This window comes from Sorex araneus, chromosome 6 (assembly GCF_027595985.1).
Source record: "Sorex araneus isolate mSorAra2 chromosome 6, mSorAra2.pri, whole genome shotgun sequence".
NCBI lineage: Eukaryota > Metazoa > Chordata > Mammalia > Eulipotyphla > Soricidae > Sorex > Sorex araneus.
This window is the reverse complement of record NC_073307.1, coordinates 154,872,263-154,892,037: the sequence shown is the minus strand read 5'-3', so window position 1 is coordinate 154,892,037 and position 19,775 is coordinate 154,872,263. Positions and strand designations below refer to the sequence as shown.

The window sequence follows — 19,775 nt, the reverse complement described above, 5'->3', positions numbered from 1 at the left end:
CGGAGATATAGCACAGTAGGTAGGGTGCTTGCCTTGCACATGGTTGACCCAGGTTCTATCCCCTGTACCACATATGGTCTGCATGCCAAGGATGACCCCTGAGCACAAAGCCCTAAGCACCACCAAAGTGTGGCACAAAAATATAAATAAATAAATAAATACTGAATCTGAGGGTGGGAGAGATAGTGTAGCAGTAGGCACTTGCGTTGCATGCAACTCACCCAGGTTCGATCCCCAGCATTTCATAAGGCTCCCAGAGAACCCCCAGGAGTAATTCCCAAATGTAGAGTACTGCCAGTTGTGGCCCCCAAACCAAAAAGATTTAAAGTAATAATAAATAAATACTGAATCTTTGAAAAGTAGTAAGGATTAAATGAAAACACACAGACGTGCTTAAATGCCTACTAACAAGAGAAGGCTGAATAGTAAATATCCTGTTTTTGAAGAGAAATCACTTCTTGTCTTTCCAAGAAGTATTAAACTGGAACCCTCTCCAGAACTCGGATTCACAACCCGTGGACAACTAGCATTCTTCCTCTCAGTTCCTTCAACAAATAAATTTAATACCCTCTAGATTAAAGGCACCAAATTACAACTGAGACAATGGTAAACATTTAACTCCTTACCAATTAATTCTTTGTTGCGAGCGTCCACGGCCAGATTTCTTAGTGCCCCAGATGCTGCTTTTACTACCCGTTCATGTTCATTGGTCAGGAGGTCAGCTATGGCAGATAGGGCCTTCTCTTGACGCAGAGCAGAACGTATATATCGACCATACTAGACGTAGCACACAGAAAGAGTGGGACAAATGCAAATGGCAGCCAATTAGCTAAGTTCTCCCACCTCCAAATCCACCTTCTATATGATACTCACTGTCCAGCGCCCAGCACACAGGTTCTGGATCGCTCCAGCAGAGGCTTCTAAGATAGCAGGAGTCTTGCTCTCCTTGAGGAGTGAGATGTATATCCGAACCACCTCTGGCTGAAACAAAAGCTCATAGCCTGTACAGGAATAGGGGAAGAAGGTACAGGAGGCAAATCAGTACATACAAACTAGGCTCTGGCTGATTGAAGTACTATAATTGACAGATCTATGTTCGTATGTCTTTGTGTTCCCTTAATACTTATCACCCAACAACAGATACCTTACTTCCACGCCACTAATTATTCTTTTTGTTTGATTTTGGACCACATGCTTTGGTTCTCAGGGTTCACTCCCAACAGTGCTCAGAGGTGCAAAGCATACAATACATGCATTTCAGCCATCTGAACCATCTCCCAGCCCTCATCATTTTGGGAGAGAAGGGAAGAAAGGATGGTAGGAAACTGGGATGTGGGGTGGGCGTTGAGCACACCTGAAGGTGTTCAGGCGAACATATACGGTGCTGGGAATCAAATCAAGGTTCATCAAATTTAAAACAAATGCCTTAACCACTGAAGTATATCTCTGGCCCACAATACTGATTCTTTTTTTTTTTTAAGTGAAACTTAAAAGCTTTCTTTTTATTGAAAGAAAATTTAAAGAGATCTGAGAAAAAAGAGAAAGAGAGAAATGTGTTCAAGAGAGAACCTGGGCTTCTTCAGAGTGGAAAAAGGCCCCACAGTCCTTTTTTTTTAATTTATTTTTTTATTAGTCAATCACCGTGAGGTACAGTTACATACTTAAAAACTTTCGTGTTTGCATTTCAGTCATCCAATGACTGTACACCCATCCCTCCACCAGTGCCCATTCTCCTCCACCAATGTTCCCAGTATCCCTCCCACCACCCCCACCCCATAACCCCCCACCCCACCCTGCCTCTGCGGCAGGGCATTCATTCCCTTTTGTTCTCTTTCCTTTGGGTGTTGTGGTTTGCAATAGAGGTACTGGGTGAAGGCCCCACAGTTCTTATTCTCAAGAATTAATTCAAGCTACAGAGATCGCTTAACATGGAAAGCATGCTTTGCATGCTCAAAGACTGGGTCAGTGCTGGCAAACCCCAGGCGTTGAGTTGGAAGTAAGCCCTGAGCACCTTTGGGAGTGGCTATGAAACAAAAGAAGGCCTTTTCAAGCTTTATTCAGAATATGTATCTATCTCTATCTCTCTTTTGCTTTCCCCCACTGAAGAAGTCTGTTTTCTACTCACCCCCTTCTCTCAGTATCTAAGTTGATCTTTCAACAAAATGTATCTGTTTCACAATAACAAACAAAATACCACAACTAATCCATTGAGAGCCAGAGAGATAGGTGGTCCCCTGGATGAAGTGCATGCTTTGCGTAAAGAAGGCCTGGGCTCACGACATGGTCTCCTATAGGCAAGGTTGCTCTAGCCCATTGAGCAATCTCTCCACCGAGCCCGGTCATCATCACCACAAGTGGCCCCTGGACTCCCTGAGCAACTCATGGGAACTCATCACACCAACAAAAAGAATTAACACATAGTAAAAGCAAAACAGGTATCTGCCCATCATATTTAACTCCCTTCTTTCCTCTCTGCCTCTTCTCTTCTAGTTTACTTTGATTCTTTCTCTTGAAAGAATTCTTTCTATTATTAATTAACTTATTTTCCCCACTTCTATTAAATCTCAATAGAAAAGACCATCACAGGGGCTGGCGAGATAATACAGCAGATAAGGTGCTTGTCTTACACACCCAACCCGGGCTCCATCTCCTGTACTCCATATGCTCCCCTGAGCACTGCCAGGAGTGATCCCTGAGCACAGAGAAAGCCCTGAGCATCACTGGGTATGACTGCTGGGTAAGACCAAATCTCCCTCGCCACAAAAAACAATGAGAGACCATCACAGATTTTAAAAAACAAGTAATGCTTTTATATTATGAAGGAGTGAATTTTGGACTCACTATATCGATGAATATAAAGATACCATCACTTCAAATTTATAAGTGAGAAAACATACTGCACAGTCAGCTCTTAAGCTACAAACAAGTTGTCTGTGAACCACATTTCTAACACACCCATAAGACTGAGGGAGAAAAAAGACTTACCTCGAGCAGGACTTGTCCTTTTAGGGAAATCCACTGTATCATTTGCTGGGTCTTCTGTGGGTTTTTTCCCTTTGGAAATTAAAAGGGGGCAGGAGGGGAGAGAAAACGTTTAAAAGAGGAAAATTCTATCTGGTTTACTTTTTATTCCTCAAAATCTTAAATCAGAGATATATCAAAAGTGAGAGAGGGGGCTGGAGAGATAGCACAGCGGGTAGGGCGTTTGCCTTGCACGCGGCCGACCCAGGTTCAAATCCCAGCATCCCATATGGTCCCCTGAGCACCACCAGGGGTAATTCCTGAGTGCAGAGCCAGGAGTAACCCCTGTGCATCGCCAGGTGTGACCCAAAAAGCAAAAAAAAAAAAAGTGAGAGAAAAATAATCAGGGCCACCATATTTTCCCAGCAGGGGAATATTCAGAAACAAGGATGAAAAATAGGTATAGATACGTAGATAAGGACAGTCATAATTTCTTCTATTGCCCTCAGTTCTGATAACTGGACTATTCCCCAGAAATAGCATGCCATGAGTCATTAACTCAGAGAAGCTAAACTTGTTCCAGTGGTCTCCCTCAACTGAATTGTCCTACATGCATCTGCAGGGAAGGGTTAGGCAAGGAAGTACTAGGGAAATGAAACACAAACATGCAAATTAGAAAATAAGTGCCTTAAAATATTCCACTCACCTCTGGAGAACCATTCATCTTCCAGAACGTCACCCAAGGAAGAAAGCAAAGGAGAGAAATGAAAGAAGAAAAATGCAGGGAAAAGATGTCAACAGATGACGGGCAATAAGCAAAAAAGTGAAGAGAGGAAAAGAAAAGCATAGGAAACACAAAGGAGGAATGGGGGGAGAAGGCCCCAAGTTAGTTGAATTCTCGTCCATCACTTTCCCTGTCACTGATACAGATGATTACCATCACCACCACCACCATCACCACCACCACCATCACCACCACCACCATTATCACCTAGAATGAAACACTCAACACAGAGCAGAGGAAAAAGAAAACCTTGACTAGACCAGGCTATGTTGCTCGACAAGCATTTTGCACCTAAAGCTACAAGTATTCCTTCCTTTACCCATCCTATGTTAAAGAGGAAGAAACAAGAAAACCAGAACTCACCTTTGCCCTTCTTGGCCCCAAAACAACTGGCTGCATGTGGTCCAGCATTATTGGCAACATTGGGAGGTGCCTCTTGGTATCGTTCTGCCTGTGGGATCTCCCGGTGAACTTGGTATGACAAGTTTCGAAGGAGGCAAACACAATTCTCCACCAGCTTTGGGAACAAAAGACAGAATATACAATGAGAGAAGAGCATGTCTATAATGATCTCCCAGCAAAAAGAGGTTTCCACAATTTAAGCTGTTGAGTTTTGGACTGGAGAGATAGTAAGGGGTTAAGATGCTCTCCTTTTGGGGCCGGAGCGATAGCACAGCGGGTAGGGCGTTTGCCTTGCACGCGGCCGACCCGGGTTCGATCCCTGGCATCCCATATGGTCCCCCAAGCACGGCCAGGAGTAATTCCTGAGTGCAAAGCCAGGAGTAACCCCTGAGCATCGCTGGGTGTGACCCAAAAAGCAAAAAAAAAAAAAAAAAGATGCTCTCCTTTTGGGCAGTGAACTGCTGTTCAATCTCTGGCACTGCATAGAGTGTCTACCCCCAGCACTGCCAGGAGTGACCCTGAGCACAGAGCCAGGAGGAGCAGGAGGAAGCACTGAGCATCACTGGGTGTGGCCACACACACACACACACACAAACACACGCGTGCGCACGCATACATTGATCCTCAAAGTATAGCCCAATTCATCATCTTTCATGATGCCTTCCTTAAGTGTTCAAGCTTCTCCAAATCCTTATAGATTGATTTTGAGTCTAACAGAAGGTTCAAATATGAATAACTCGACATTTGCCAGTTTTTGATGTGGCCAGGACTGGGGGTGTGACTCAGTAGTAGAGTCACTCACCCCATAGGTCCATGGGTTTGAAATTCTAAAAACAAGTCTTCATCTAAGATGAACATACATGTTAGACAGTGAGTAATGGTATGAGTATCCAATGTTATTTGAAAGCCCGAGATAATATACCTAAACCACTCATCCATCTGTGGATGGCACCTATCTGCATACCAATCCAAGGACTGGTACTGATAACCACTGAGGAAAACATTGGTTTTCAATCTATTTTGGTCATTTACAACAACACCCAGCAATGCTTAGAGGTTATTCCTGGCCGTGACTATATGGGCTGTCAGCAATCTAACCAGGGTTGGCCGTGTACAAGGCAAGTGCCTTATTCACTGTACTAGTTCTGTGGCCCTGGTTTTCAATACTTCTGTACCCGTGAACCATAAGTAGTCTGCAGACCAGTGGTTGGTTGGTATATAAACATGTACCATATGTACCACATGTACAAAACATATAACAGAATTCCCTCAGCCATTAGCTTACCTTGCTATCTGAATCCTTCTGTCCAATTTCAGCCTGAACAATGAAAATGAGAGCATCCACTAAACCATCACATTCCCGAAGTTTTCTGCGAGCCTCACTCCTCTCTGAGCTGACATTTCTGAGAGGAAAGGGAAAGGCTTGAGAATAGCTAAAATCCATTAATATCTTCCCTTAATATCTTCCAACATCTCTAATTCTCAGTATTTTTTCTATCCACTGTAACAAAAAGTGAGTACCTGCTATAGGAAGACAATACACTTGAAACAAAGTTGAAGTAAAACACTTAAAATTGGTGTGGTGGGAGGACGTCTAATAAAGTGCACCAAGAATTTCAGATAGAACTGACATTTCATATATGGAAATTCAAATGAATGACCAGAGGACACACGGATATAATGTTACAAAGAGCAGAACACATTGCAGCTTCTATAGGATATAAGCAGAAATTCTAAAAAAAAAAAAATCATTAAATAAAGAGACTTGGGGCTGGAACGATAGCACAGAGGGTAGGGCATTTGCCTTGCACGTAGCCGACCCGGGTTCGATTCCCAGCATCCCATATGGTCCCCTGAGCACCGCCAGGAGTAATTCCTGAGTACAGAACCAGGAATAACCCTTGTGCATCGCGGGGTGTGACCCAAAAAAGCAAAAACAAAAAAAAAATTAAAAAATAAAAATAAAGAGACTTGAGTTTAACCTCAAATGATAAAGGAGAAAGGGCATTTCAGGTCAAAGGAAGAATACATCTTCCTCACCCCACCCCCAACCTTTCTTGTACTCAGTACTCAGTTGTTGGTTTCATTTTTTTGCAATTGCCTAGATAGATTTACAGATAATTAGGGGTAAAAACATTGACACACAAGTCCAAACTAGACAAGCACATTACTTATGGTAAGCACTGGAAAAATTAGGTAAAGTCAAAGAAGCATAGAAGTGAAGAAGATATGTGGGGAACAGCAAGAAAACCAACATAGCCAGTCAGTGTATGTGGTACACAAAGGAGCTGTGAAAAAGCAGACTGACTGAAGTCAATAAACAATAAAGACAGTGATGGAGGCTGAAAGGTGGGCTACAGAATTCAGACTATACTTGGAAAAAAAAAAAAAAAAAAGCAAGTCAGTTCCCCAAATGTCAATATTCACATTCTCCAAGCCTTCACGTTACCTAAGGCAGCCAGCTGTGTTAGTGAGCACTGACTCCCACTCAATATGGCGGGGCTTACAATCTTCATTAGGTTCCCGCTCCCAACCAGAATGTGGAATGATCACTTCATCTGTCAAGGCATGCAGTGCATGGTCCACAATTTCCATTTTGATTGAGTCATGGGATGAGAGATTCCACAGGGTTCCTGGCAGAGAAAACTCATTAGATAACTTTCCAATATCTAAAACAATATGTCTGAAGAATGCCAAAGAAAATCCCTATTCTCTCAACTCTTTGTCCTCCTGAGTGAGCAAAATACACTGGAGTGATATTCAAGCTCCTATTTGTGATGCATATATATATATATATATATATATAAATATACACACACACATATACATATATACACATACTCTTTACCATTATGGCTCAATATAAACACATCTACCATGATATACAATTTCATCAAACAATATTTAACATAACAATGCTTTCTGAGTACCACTGATAATGTAGACATGCTATTTCTTTGTTGTGAGGAAATGCACTGCCCACTTTAGATGCTTAGCAATTATCTCTGGCCTTTGCTCATTAGGTGCCAGTAGCACTCACTCTCACCTCTCTCGGTTATGACAATCAAAAGTATCCCCAAGATAGTATAAAGATGGCCTGAGGTGTAAGGTTGCCCCCAACTACAAATCAATGCCATGCTATTTCTTTTCTCCTTTCTCTTGGAACACTGATAGTGATCCACAAAATTGTGTCAGTATGCACTAATGAAATAGAAGCCACAATATGAAAAAATCACTTTTCTAAAGCAAGAACAAGAACAAGCTCAAATATCTGTATACATCTGGCAGGTCAAATCTGAACAAGCAGGCATTTAAGAGAAATTCAAGAACATTGATAAGTGGCAAATAACACCCAGCTTCAAAGTTTGGGAATCAATTTTCGTAAGCTTGTAAGTGGTCAGAAATAACACAGAAAGGGGGCTGAGGATATGGCTCGGCAGTACAACTCTTGTTTTTATGTGTGAGGTTGTTCAATCCCTAGAACCACCAAAAAAGAAGAAAAAACAAATCAGAGTAAATAACTGGGCCAGAGCTCAAAGGGCTGAGCTCAGCCTTGGCATATTCAAGTTTAATCCCCTGGACCCTGTGTTGCACTGCTGGGTGTGGCAAAAGACAAAACAAAAGAAAAACACCCACCCTGCCCTACCCAAAATAACAGAATGTTTTGAAAATTCTTGCAAACTATGCCCCAGTCAGCCCAATTACTTCTAGGTCAGAAAGCAGATCCACTGGTATCATTCTTACACGCACTTAACAGAAATCAAGAATCTGGAATTTTAAGTCAAGTCTTCTGAATTTAAACATTAGCAAACAATTCCTTAAAATTTTGAACTTTGCAATGATCCAAATAAATCTGTGAAAAGGATGTGATCCAAAGACCAGCAGGTCATGAATCTTTCAGTTAAAAGGGCTGGGGATGTGATTAGAGATAGAGCAAATGCCTCACAGGAGAGGCTTTTGAGCTAAATCCTCAGTGCTAAAAAGGAAGGGGGGGCAGGGAAGGCCTGTGGGAAGGAAGAAAGGAAGGAAGGAGAGACAAAACTGTTCTATCTTTCGGGGCTGGAGCAATAGCACAGCAGGGAAGGTGTTTGCCTTGCTCTGGGCCAACCCGGGTTCGACTCCCAGCATCCCATATGGTCCCCCAAGCACCACCAGGAGTAATTCCTGAGAGCTTGAGCCAGGAGCAACCCCTGAGCATCGCTGGGTGTGACCCAAAAAGCAAAAAAAAAAAAAAAGTTATATCTTTTAATATATATATCTAGGGGTCATAATAATGACTCTGTAAAAGGAAAGGAGGGAGGGAAGGAAGGAGGGAGGAGGGAGAAGGGAGGGAGGGAGGGAGGGAAGGAGGAGAAACAAACTGTTGTATCTTTTAACATCTAGGGGTCCAGCGTCTCTGAAGTAGGGAGGGAGGGAGGGAAAGAGAGAGGGAGGGAGAGAGGGAAGGAAGGGAAGGGAAGGGAAGGGAAGGGAAGGGAAGGGAAGGGAAGGGAAGGGAAGGGAAGGGAAGGGAAGGGAAGGGAAGGGAAGGGAAGGAACGAAGGAAGGAAGGAACGAACGAACTAGCAGTTTCCCTTAGACATAGAACTCACCAGTAATGACTTCTGTGAGGTCCATATCACGAGCCTTTCGCAGCAATCTCACAAGGGCAGGAACACCATCACAGTTTTTTATGGCAATCTTGTTATCTTGGTCACGCCCAAAAGAGATATTTTTGAGAGCTCCACAGGCTCCGAGGTGCACCTCCTTTTTGGGGTGGTCTAGCAAGCCCACCAGTACTGGAATGCCCTTGAGCTTCCGAACATCGGTCTTCACCTTGTCGTTACGATAGCACAAATGTTGCAAGTACGCAGCTGCATTGGACTTGACAGCATCTAAGCGGAATCCTAGCATGGCTATCACCTCCGGTAGCTCTGGCTGTCTCCAGTTGGGGGGTGGGGGCCCTCCTTTTCGAAGACTATCCAAGCTTGCTAAACTTCCGCGTTCGTGCTGGGCCAGAGGAGCCCAGTAGTATTGGTCTGGGGGCACCTCTTCACCAATCATGTCTTCATAGCTCCTGCAGTGTTGAATCAAGTAGAAAGAATACATCAAGCTGTACCATCTTCTTTAAGATAAGCGTAGCTCCAGCTCCAGTCCACTAGGTCTATTCTCTCTTTGCATGAATGATACAATGACCAATTTTTCTTAACAAGGCAATTAATTCTAAAGGCACCTGTAAGGGCTGGAGCAATAGCAAAGCGGGTATGGCATTTGCCTAGCACGAGGCTGACCCAGGTTCGATTCCCAGCATCCCATATGCACCACCAGGAGTAATTCCTGAGTGCAAAGCCAGGAGTAACCCCTGTGCACCGCTGGGTGTGACCCAAAAAGGCAAAAATAAATAAATAAATAAATGGCATCTGTAATTAGATTAAAACTTTCTATTTTTCTGTGAATTCTATTGGCCCAAGAGAATCAGTACCAAGGATGTAGAATATTATGTGCAGATATTAATCATAAGACCATAGCCAAACTGACTGCTAAACATTTGAATGATAACCGACAGCTAGTAACGTCTCTAGATGGAGACTCTAGATGGAGACATGCCCTCAGACAGCAGAGGTAACCAAAGTAATTGACTCAACCCACAGAAGTCAGCAAACCAAACCAAATCTGAGAACAGTTCTTACGAACCCTTAGCTAAAGAGGAAATGAAGCACTTTACACACAGGAAACAGATGGTTGGATGGACTCTTAAACACACTCCAAAGTTAAGCCTTTTCTTTACCATAATTTGAACATTATAAAATAGGATCTGACAGCAAGAAAATAGTATAGGACTTCTTGCAACATCATTAGGAAATGATCTGATTTTGGTATAGATGATGTAATACCTTGAATATTAAATTTTACAATTCATCCCAAAGTTATCTCTGCTACTGAGCAAATGTATTCAAGATATGATTTCTAGTCTCTAATTTCTAAGCACAACAGGGGTATCTCCCAACTTTTCAAAAGTTAATGTTCCAGGGGTCAGTGATAATACAGCAGGTACGGCATTTTCTTGGCACAAGGCTGACCTGGGTTCAATCCCCGGCATCCCATCTGGTCCCTCAAGCACCACCAGGAGTGAGTGATCCCTGAGTGCAGAGCCAGGAGTTACCCGAGTATCTTAAAAAGTTAATGCTTCAAGGCCAGAAAGATAGCTCAGTAGACTGAGGGAATGTTCTGCAGGAAGGCAATCTGAATTCGATTTCTGTTACCATATGCTCCCAGAGCACCACAGGCAATTGCTGTCCCTCAAAAAACCCCAAAAGTTCATATGTTCAACCATTTCACTTTTGCAAGTTATCTATGTACTACTTAATTGAAATATAAATTCAGTTTTACTTAACTGAAATATAAAGATAACTTTCATCTGTTTGTTTTGGGGCCACACCCAGCTGTGCTCAGGGCTTGCTCCTGGCTCTGAGCTCAAGGATCACTCCTGGAGCTCAGGAAACCATATGTGGTGTCGTATGGGGACTGAATGAACCTGGGTCAACTGTGCACAAGGAAAGCACCTTAATCGCCATACTATTGCTCCAGCCCAAAAAAATTTTCACTGTTATGACAAAAGCAAAAATAAGCTTTCAGGTTTATCTTACAGCAATTACTCTAGTAATAGCATGCATCCCAGGCAATGAAAGTAACTCTACTAAGCTCATTCCTGGTTACTGCATTCTAGAGGATCAATATTATTCCTACTTTTACTCTGAGGTTTATGTTGTATTTGGTATGATTTGGTGGGGTATCTCAGAGTTCTCAGAACATTCAAAACTTTTACCAGTAGCCTAGGGCTGGTTCAGTAGCAAAAAGTACCTGTCCAGCATATATGAAGCCACAAGTTCAAGTCCTAGTTGCTGAGCACAGACCTGTAGCTCTACCACCTGGCATTCCCTGCACCTAAAACGTAGCCCAGTGGACAATCCCAGCAAGGATATGTAGGAGCACCACAACCAAGAGCGTGCACAACCCTAAGTCATCAAAACATTAACAAAAGGAAAAAGGAATGGTATAAATGCATATGTATATCATTTTTTTCACTTTACACTACTTCTGCTCACAAAATGTTTCATAGAAACACTACTTTCAAAAAGTGGGGAAAACTTTTTTCTCCAATTTTGTCAAAACAGTCTACTGAACACCATCATAACTGGGATATACAGTCACAAAGGAAAAGAAACAAAAGCAAATTTTGAAGGTAAGGAGTAAAATCTAACTGGAGATCATTCATGTTTCAGTACTACCAACAACCACTAGAGGGTGAGTCTGTCATGCTATTATTTATTCATAAACACTAGAAAGGAAAAGACCCATTATCTGTGAGCTCATCTCACTGTGGCTCCCATAGGAGAGAGGAAAATCTATTGTGCAGTACTTTCCAAATAAGCCCCTTGTCTGTTCCACAAAACCACTCCCACTGTCACCAAAGCTTTAAGCCTGAGCAGAGGGCCTGCCTCCTAGCTGTCAGTATCAATCACTCAACTGTGAGTTAGAGACACAAAGCACCAAGTTAAAAAATAATAATTTTTAAATATTATCCATGGCATATTCAATATGCCAAATACAGTAACAATGATGGGTCCATTCCCCTTACTCTGAAAGAGCCTCCAATGCGGCACTGCTGGGAAGAATGAGTAAAGAGAGGCTGCTAAAAATCTCAGGGCTAGGACGAATAGAGACATTACTGGCACCCGCTCGAGCAAATCAATGATCAACGGGAGACAGTGATACAGTGATTAAAGCAAAATGAACTTTAAGCCTTAAAAGTTACTTGTGCTAAGTAAAATTCCAATTCTATCAAGGGATGGTATGCTTTTCTGGTTTTTTCCCCTAACTTTTGCAAGTTAGCATGTTTTCTTATTGTAATAACCAGTTACAAAAACAATGACCATGAATAAACAAATAAACATCGGAGAAACTGTCCTTTTATCTCCTTCTTTTACAACACTGATTATGACATTCTTCTTTTTAAAAAATAATAAAGATAGGGTCTGGAGCAATAGAGCAGCAGGTAAGGCATTTGCCTTCCACACAGTCAACCCACTTGCTACATAACTAGTGGCAAAAGCACAATTACAACGAGGGTCTTCTGGTTCAGTGCTTTTTCCACTAATCACTCAGCCTTACTGTTTTAGTTTGACCTTGTATTACTTAAAGCCGGAACAGGAAGTACGAATGTCCCTGCAAGTTAAGCAGGTTTCTAAGTTCACTGCCATTTGGAACAAATCCAAGTCCAAACCTTGTCTGACTCTTTATATTTGTTACCACAGTTATGGACAGCAAAAGCCACCCCAGCACCCTCTTAACACAGGCTCGATCACTTAACTCATGAGGAAGTCAAAAAGAGACAACTGGTCAAAACTAGTAGACATAGCCAACGCCCAGGGCAGACTCCTCTGTAGAGAAATGTTACCTACCAATGCCCCAAGTTGCACCAGCTGAGATGTGGTGCCTCCTTCCCAACCTCCACCTCCCCAGGAATAAAAGGTGAGTCACATGGAAGTTAGATTAGCTCTCCATAAGATACCTTAAAGACGACTGACTCAGACTTAGATAATGAGGCCTCTACCCCTGGGCCAAGCCCAGTTCACTGTTAACCAAAGCTACTTAATGTATGAGGAAAATGAAAATGAGTACCAAGGTATGTGCTTTAGAAAGTCATGACCCCATCTATATACGGAAATTCATCTACTGCTGCTGGAATAGCCTCATCTTAAAGTCAACTATAAATCATCTCTTGTACTTATTTCTCTTTGCTTGTAGAAACCACACGAGCACCCAGGTTCAATCACTTAACTCATGAGGAGGTCAGAAAAAGGAGACTGATCAAAACTAGCAGACAGCCAACGCCCTGGGCAGAATCCTCTGTAGACAGCTGTTATCTACCAAAACTGTCTTTGATTTATTCTAAAGCAAGGCCAAGAGTCAAACCTCAGAATTAAGAATGGTTTTCACAGTTTTTCATGGCTGCAAAAAGACAGTAACTACATACACATAAATTATAGGGGCCAGAGTGATAGTACAGCAAGCAGGGCGTTTGCCTTGAACACAGTCGACCCAGGTTAGATCTCCAACATTCCATATGGTCTCCCAGGCATTGCCAGGAGTAATTCCTGAGTGCAGAGCCAGGAGTAACCCCTGAGCACTGCCAGGTGTGACTCAAAACACAAATTAAATGTAACCTGCAAAACCTAAAACAGTTCTAATCTGGTCGGTTACAGAAAAGATTTTCAAAGGACCATTCATTATAAAACAGTCTCTTGAGACAAACCATCTACCAAACCTCAATCACTCCTTTTTCATATCACCAAGGAATCCCCAGGGATAAGTAGCAAATCAGAATAGAGACTTGTTTAATGAGTTTTCAGTACTAATGTACCAAACCTAAACACCTAAGCACAAAGTATCAGGGATTATGAAATCAAGTTTGTTTTTTAACTTGAAATTAAAACAAACATAAAGGGCATTTTATTTCTTTGTGGGTTTTGTGGGTTTTTTTTTTGCTGTTGTTGGAGGGGAGGGGTGTTTTGTTTTGTTTTTGAGCCAAATCTATCAATGGTCAAGGTTTATTCCTGCACTCAGAAATTACTCCTGGTAGTGCTACAATGCTCAGGGATTACTTACTCATGGGGATCACTCCTGGTGGTGCTCCAGGAATGCTAGAAATCAAGCCGAAGTTGGTTGGATGTCTTACCCACTGTAGTATCTTTCCAGCCCCTTTATTTTATTTTTGTTTTTTGGGTTTTTTTTTTAAACCAACCTGCTTGGAGGGCAATACAGTGGAGGGACAAAACCTGGGTCCTTGATATGCAAAGCTCGAGCCCCGCCCACCCTCCCTCCTTCTCTCTCTCTCTCTCTCTCTCTCTCTCTCTCTCTCTCTCTCTCTCTCTCTCTCTCTCTCTCGCTCGCTCGCTCGCTCTCTGTCTCTCTGTCTCTCTGTCTCTCGTCTGTTTTACTCTTGGTGGTAGTATTTCATGGCTTTTTACTTAGAGCCTGGGATTGAACCCAGGTCCTCACATAAGCAAGGGATATGCTCTAAGCAAACCAGAAGGCTAAAGATATAACTCAATAGGCTGAGCACAGATTCTGCAATCAGGAAGCCTCGATCCCTGGTACCACCTGGTCCTTCACAGTAGCGTTCCTACAGCTTCACCATGAGTAAACTCCTAACATCAAACTACCAGGTGTGGCTCTAAAACCAAAAACCAAACAAATTAACCAGAAACTGGAGAAACTCACAAAAACACTTGAACTCCTCTGTAAATACACTATCACCAAAAAAGGGATCTTGTCTTAGAAACAACAGATTTTGTTGTTGTTGTTTTTGGGTCACACCCAGCAGTTCTCGTGGCCATGCCTGGCAGTGCTCAAAGACTATATGCCAGAATTCCAACCAAGGTCACAGTTGCAGCTAAATATAGGCAAGCAGCTTAACCTTTCTCTACTATAGTCCCATTGCTCATCGATTTGCTTGAGCGGTTGAGCGGGCACCAGTCTCGTCTCCATTGTGAGACTTGTTACTTTGTTGTTACCATTTTTGGCATATAGACTACACCACGGGTAGCTTGCCAGGCTCTGCCATGCAGGCAGGATACTCTCGGTACCTGCTGGGCTCTCTGAAAGGGACGGAAGAATCGAACCCAGGTCAGCCGCATGCAAGGCAAACGCCCTCCCGCTGTCCTATCACTCCAGTATTTAAAAAAAATTATAGGGGCTGGAGCGATAGCACAGCGAGGAGGGCATTTGCCTTGCATGCAGCCGACCCAGGTTCGATTCCCAGCCTTTCATATGGTTCCCTGAGCACTGCCAGAAGTAATTCCTGAGTGCAAAGCCAGGAGTAACCCCTGTAAATGGCCAGGTGTGACCCAAAAAGCAAAAAAAAAAAAAAAAAAAAATTATAATTGGGGCAGGAGCCCTATAGCAGGTAGAGTGTTTGCCTTGCATGCAGCCAACACAGGGTTCAATCCCCAGCCACCCCATAAGGTCCCCCAAGCCCACCAGAAGTGATCCTTGAGTGCAGAGGCAGGAATAAGCACCGAGCACTGAGCACTGCTGGGTGTGGGCCATAAAGGCAAAAAAACAAACAAACAAAAACATTATCATCAAGATAATGTGTCTATAATGGCGTTTGACCATTATGGTCTTGGTCTATAGTTTACCTCACCTCAGAGCCCGGAACCCTGTCCTCAGGCCTCTATGTTCCAAGTCGTTTCTACAGTAAGAATACATAACTTTTATAACCAGAAGATTTCATTAGGGGACAGAGCAACAGCACCGCGGGTAGGTTGTACTCCCAATTTTGAAATATCATGTTTCTTCCCCACTTCTTGCCTACCTGAGTCGTCGGCGCGGGTCAGAGGGTGTCCCCGTCCGACGAGCAGTGCCGTAATCAGACATCATGCCATAATCCAGGTCATCATAGCCCATGCTACGCTGGTCATCCTCTAGCCCATAAGGCTCTGGATGAAAGCGATGCAGATCCACGCTGCTTCCACCCACCCGAACCTGGGGTTGGGGCCCGTAGACATCCTGTCTACTAGGTGCCCGATAACCTTCCATGCTGGGCCTATACCGCTCCTCAATTCGGGTCACCCGGGACAGGCTGCCATAGTTGTCACCGCTTCCCGGATAACCATCTTCATAGTGGCGGCCATATCCATCAGGGGGGTAGTGGAAGTTTCTAGGAAGGGTAGCAGTGCCTGCTTGTCCTACATAGGGAACAGGTCCCCCATTGCCATTCTTGCGGAAGTCACGACCCAGAGTCTGGATATAGTTGTTGGAAACTGATGAGGGATCCACAGGCAGCCCATCTGGTCCCACAGGGACTGGCTGTACTGTCCTTGTTGTCACAGTCTTCACTACTTTCTTGACCTTCAAATAAGGCAAAAGAAAAATAATAAATAAGTGAACTATACAAGCTGAGGCCCCGACCTTCAGCTCACTCTACCTGGAAATGTCTTATAATTTACCATCTAGGAAGTCCCAGGCAGGATGCCTATAAAGTACGCCAATACAGACCTTAATATACCTTCTCTCTCCTCATTCCATTCGTTTCCCGTATATTCTTTATATTCTCTGTCCAAGCTGAGATCACTTTCTTTATCCCTTCATTATAGATCAGTGGCCCTTCACGCACCCTGAGTATTTAAGCCCTTCCCTGTTTGCAAGGATAGGAGCACCTCCTCCACCACCCAAAGCCGTATACAAGCCGGTTTACTGTGGTCTCTGTGCGCCGAGTGGTCCCATCATCCGAGGTCTCCACAGACACCACAGACATGGCTCCCTCGGGGTCCTCCTCTGTGTAGGTTTCCACAATCTGCCCTGGTTCCTGCATCCTGGGAATAGTGCTATAGAGAAGGTGACTGTGATCCTACACAGAAAGAGAAGGAGCTATGATTAAGTCATGTATATTTGAAATCCACCCCTATGGAAAATCACTGTCTCCCTGGATACGGATTCATATATCGCCTAGTAGTCCCAGAGCAATGGCTATTCTGATTTTTTTTAACTTGTACAGAAGGGAAGAAGACTTAATTTCCCAGTTCTAGTCATTTAGCACATTTGAACTGATTTAACTATAGCTACATAAACTTTTACCCAATGAGAGTTGGCAGATTTAATTTTGCAGAAACTATGTTACCTACAGGTGTAATTGAATGATCTTTAAAAAAAAGATATACAGCCAACAATTTTTAAGATGAACCAAGGCTACAGAGATAGTACAGGGGTTAAGGCAATTGCTTTGCAGTACAGCTGACCCTGCTTCAATCCTGGTACCACATATGGTCCAAGACACTGCCAAGAGTAATCCCTGATTACTATTCATCAGGGAATTGCAAAGTGCAAAGTGCCACAGTAAGCCATGAGCACTACTGGATATGGCCCAAAATCAAAACAAATCAAAAAAGATGAGCAGAAAATCTCAGGGAGAGCCATCTTCCTGACAGATGGCATGTAACTCTGAGATACTGCATAACCTTCAAGACATATTTTAGGTAGGGTTTCCTACAAAGTGAAACCATGCCCATTCAAGAAAGACGATGCATTAATTAAAGGATCAAACACTGGGACCACTGGTATTTGTTCGCTAAAATTCATCCCAAAACAAAATGAAAGAGCTCGAAGTTCTACTTTTCCGTTTGGTTTTTTGGGGGGACAAACTTGGCAATACTTAGGAGCAACTCTCTGTACGGTGCTCCTGGAAGTGGTAGGGGAAGCAAAGTGCTAGAGACTGAACCGGGGGCTACAGTACGAAAAGCATGTGCTCTGTGCCTTTGATCTCCCTGGCCCTTCTATGTCTTCATCTTCCTAAACAAAAGAAACGAACAGATATTTACAGTGTGCCAGGTACTTTGTAAGACACTAAGATGCCCTTATTGGTTGGGAAGTAAAATGATATGAATAAAGAAACACAGTAATTCTTGTGCCAAAAGAATTACCTGGGGTCCGTTGAGCTTCAGATCTGAAAATTTCTGTCGCTCAAGGTCAGCATCGCCCACAAACCGTCCGTTCTGAAAGATAGCCCACAAGACAATTCACTTTGTGGCCTTCCTTTGCGCTATTAAACACAAATGATCTTTTTGCCAAACAGGAAAGAGATTTCAAAAAGATTAGTGGCCTGAAGTCTTTCTGTCAGTACTCATACAAAGAATCATATCACTCCTTAAGTCTTAGCACTTTCTTCAAAATTGGTATCAGGCTTGAAACACTGGAAGTCTGGGTCACTGGAACATAACAATGTAAGCTCCATGAAAGCAGAAGCTGTGCTTTGGGATTTTGTTTCTGGAATATTAGGGTTTTTTTTTTGTTTGTTTCTGGGGTGTTTTTTGGTCAGTTTCATCCACTGATATATCCTTAGTGCCTTGAACAGTGTGTGGCACATAACAAACACTCCATCCGAAAAACAATTTGCTGAGTTAATAGCAGAAACACAGGTAGTTATCCAACACGCAATCTTTTCCAAAGCCCTAAAAATAAGTCATTTTGGAAAGATACGTTAGAGTAGGGGGTAAGGGAAGATCCAAAAAGTCTGGCTTATTGCTTCATAAATCTTTCATGCTCTACTACTACCAGTGGAAACTCCCATGTCAAGCAGCTTTTCATAGAAAAGTTATGAGTTTCTCTTTGCAAGCAGGAAAAAAATCAAATCCCCCAACTCTCCTCATACAAACTGAACTTCCCACAGAATGTATTTGAGACTGTCATCCTTATATTGTTCTGTCTTGAACAGCAGAAAATAATTTAATAACATTACACTATGTAAAAATACATCTGACTGTTCTTCCAACAATGAGATCTAGTCACCTAGGGATACTCTTCCCATGCCCTACTCCTATTACATAGGGAGTGTAATGCTACAGGGAGAGGAAGTTAAACATTACTTTCAGGAAGAAGGAAGGGTGTGGTTTCATAGCTGAGCTGAAGTTAAAAATAAAAGAGAAAAACCACACACTAAATCCTGGAATTCCCCATCACCCCCAAGTCGAAGTCAACCTGCTCTCTCCTTTCAATATATATACTTCTCCTCTCTAACCCTCTATTCAGCTTCCGATAATGCTAGGAGCATTGTAAACAATCTGTCTTCAAATTCCTTATTATCTCCCAGCTGGAATTCTGTCATCTCACTTAGAATGCTCCTCAGCATAAGGGGTCCTTCTCTGTCTTAAAGTATAAGTAACCAATGAAATGGACTATTAAGGCATGAGTATTCATCAGGGAATTGCAAAGTGCAGTCTATCAAGCAATGTTTACTACAAATGCAAACACACACGCACACACACCCCAGACAAAAACCTCAGACAGATTACATCACAACAAGGTCAGACTAGAGAAACCATAGGAAAACTAAGATACTTCTCATTTCTAAAACCGACTCCAAAGTCACATCACAGAGTCAGCCAACCCAAAGACCACTGGCTCCTGTGGTTATGTGGGTTAAACAGCAGCATGATGCTCCCTCCTCTTCAACTCTAACCGACAAAATTAACAATGACCCTTTCCTCCAAGACATCACTTGCACAGCCAACAAAAAGAGCACACAAGGACAATATGGAACAGGAATACACAATTTATGGACACTGCCACATGATCTCAGTACATACTGTTCCCAGAGGAAGAGTGAACTAGAACCGAGTATAAGTGCCACCATCCCCAACCACTGAGGGGCATTTTTTGCTTTCCTGATTTTTTTTTTTTTTATACCAAGGGGGTGGAGGTGTGGGGGGGAATATGAGAAAACAAGAGTATCTTGAGGGGGCCGGAGCAATAATACAGCAGGTAGGGTGTTTGCCTTGCACATGGCTGACCCGGGTTCAATCCCAGGAATCCCATATGGTTCCCCAAGCACTGCCAAGAGTAATTCCTGAATGCAGAGCCAGGAGTAACACCTGACCATGACTGGGTGTGACCCAAAAAGAAAAAACAAAAGTATCTTGAGTACAACTCCAAACTCTATGATCTACCATTACTAGAAAGAATCTATTATCCCAATCTAAAAAATGCCATTCCAGCAAATCAGATGGACACCTCTAAAGAAGACTACCTAACTCAGCATAGCAATAACAATCCCTGTCTCTGTTTTTCTCTATTCATTATGTGCAGTGCT

At 42.9% G+C, this 19,775-nt stretch overlaps 1 protein-coding gene across 3 annotated transcripts in view; it reads right to left on the bottom strand.

The window, feature by feature from the left end:
* CTNND1 (catenin delta 1) overlaps positions 1 to 19,775 on the bottom strand; it is a 60,500-nt gene that overhangs the window by 7,761 nt on the left and 32,964 nt on the right. For 2 of the 3 annotated variants that reach the window (XM_055141112.1, XM_055141110.1), the window contains exons 4-14: positions 17,611 to 17,682; positions 16,389 to 16,541; positions 15,507 to 16,042; positions 8,740 to 9,203; positions 6,597 to 6,780; positions 5,433 to 5,550; positions 4,109 to 4,262; positions 3,668 to 3,685; positions 2,986 to 3,054; positions 874 to 1,001; positions 627 to 777 (exon numbers count right to left, since the gene is read on the bottom strand). In XM_055141112.1, coding sequence (XP_054997087.1) covers positions 627 to 777; positions 874 to 1,001; positions 2,986 to 3,054; positions 3,668 to 3,685; positions 4,109 to 4,262; positions 5,433 to 5,550; positions 6,597 to 6,780; positions 8,740 to 9,203; positions 15,507 to 16,042; positions 16,389 to 16,541; positions 17,611 to 17,682 — 2,047 coding nt within the window. The remainder of the gene's footprint in view (positions 1 to 626; positions 778 to 873; positions 1,002 to 2,985; positions 3,055 to 3,667; positions 3,686 to 4,108; positions 4,263 to 5,432; positions 5,551 to 6,596; positions 6,781 to 8,739; positions 9,204 to 15,506; positions 16,043 to 16,388; positions 16,542 to 17,610; positions 17,683 to 19,775) is intronic. The other variant, XM_004620398.2, reaches the window with a different exon arrangement.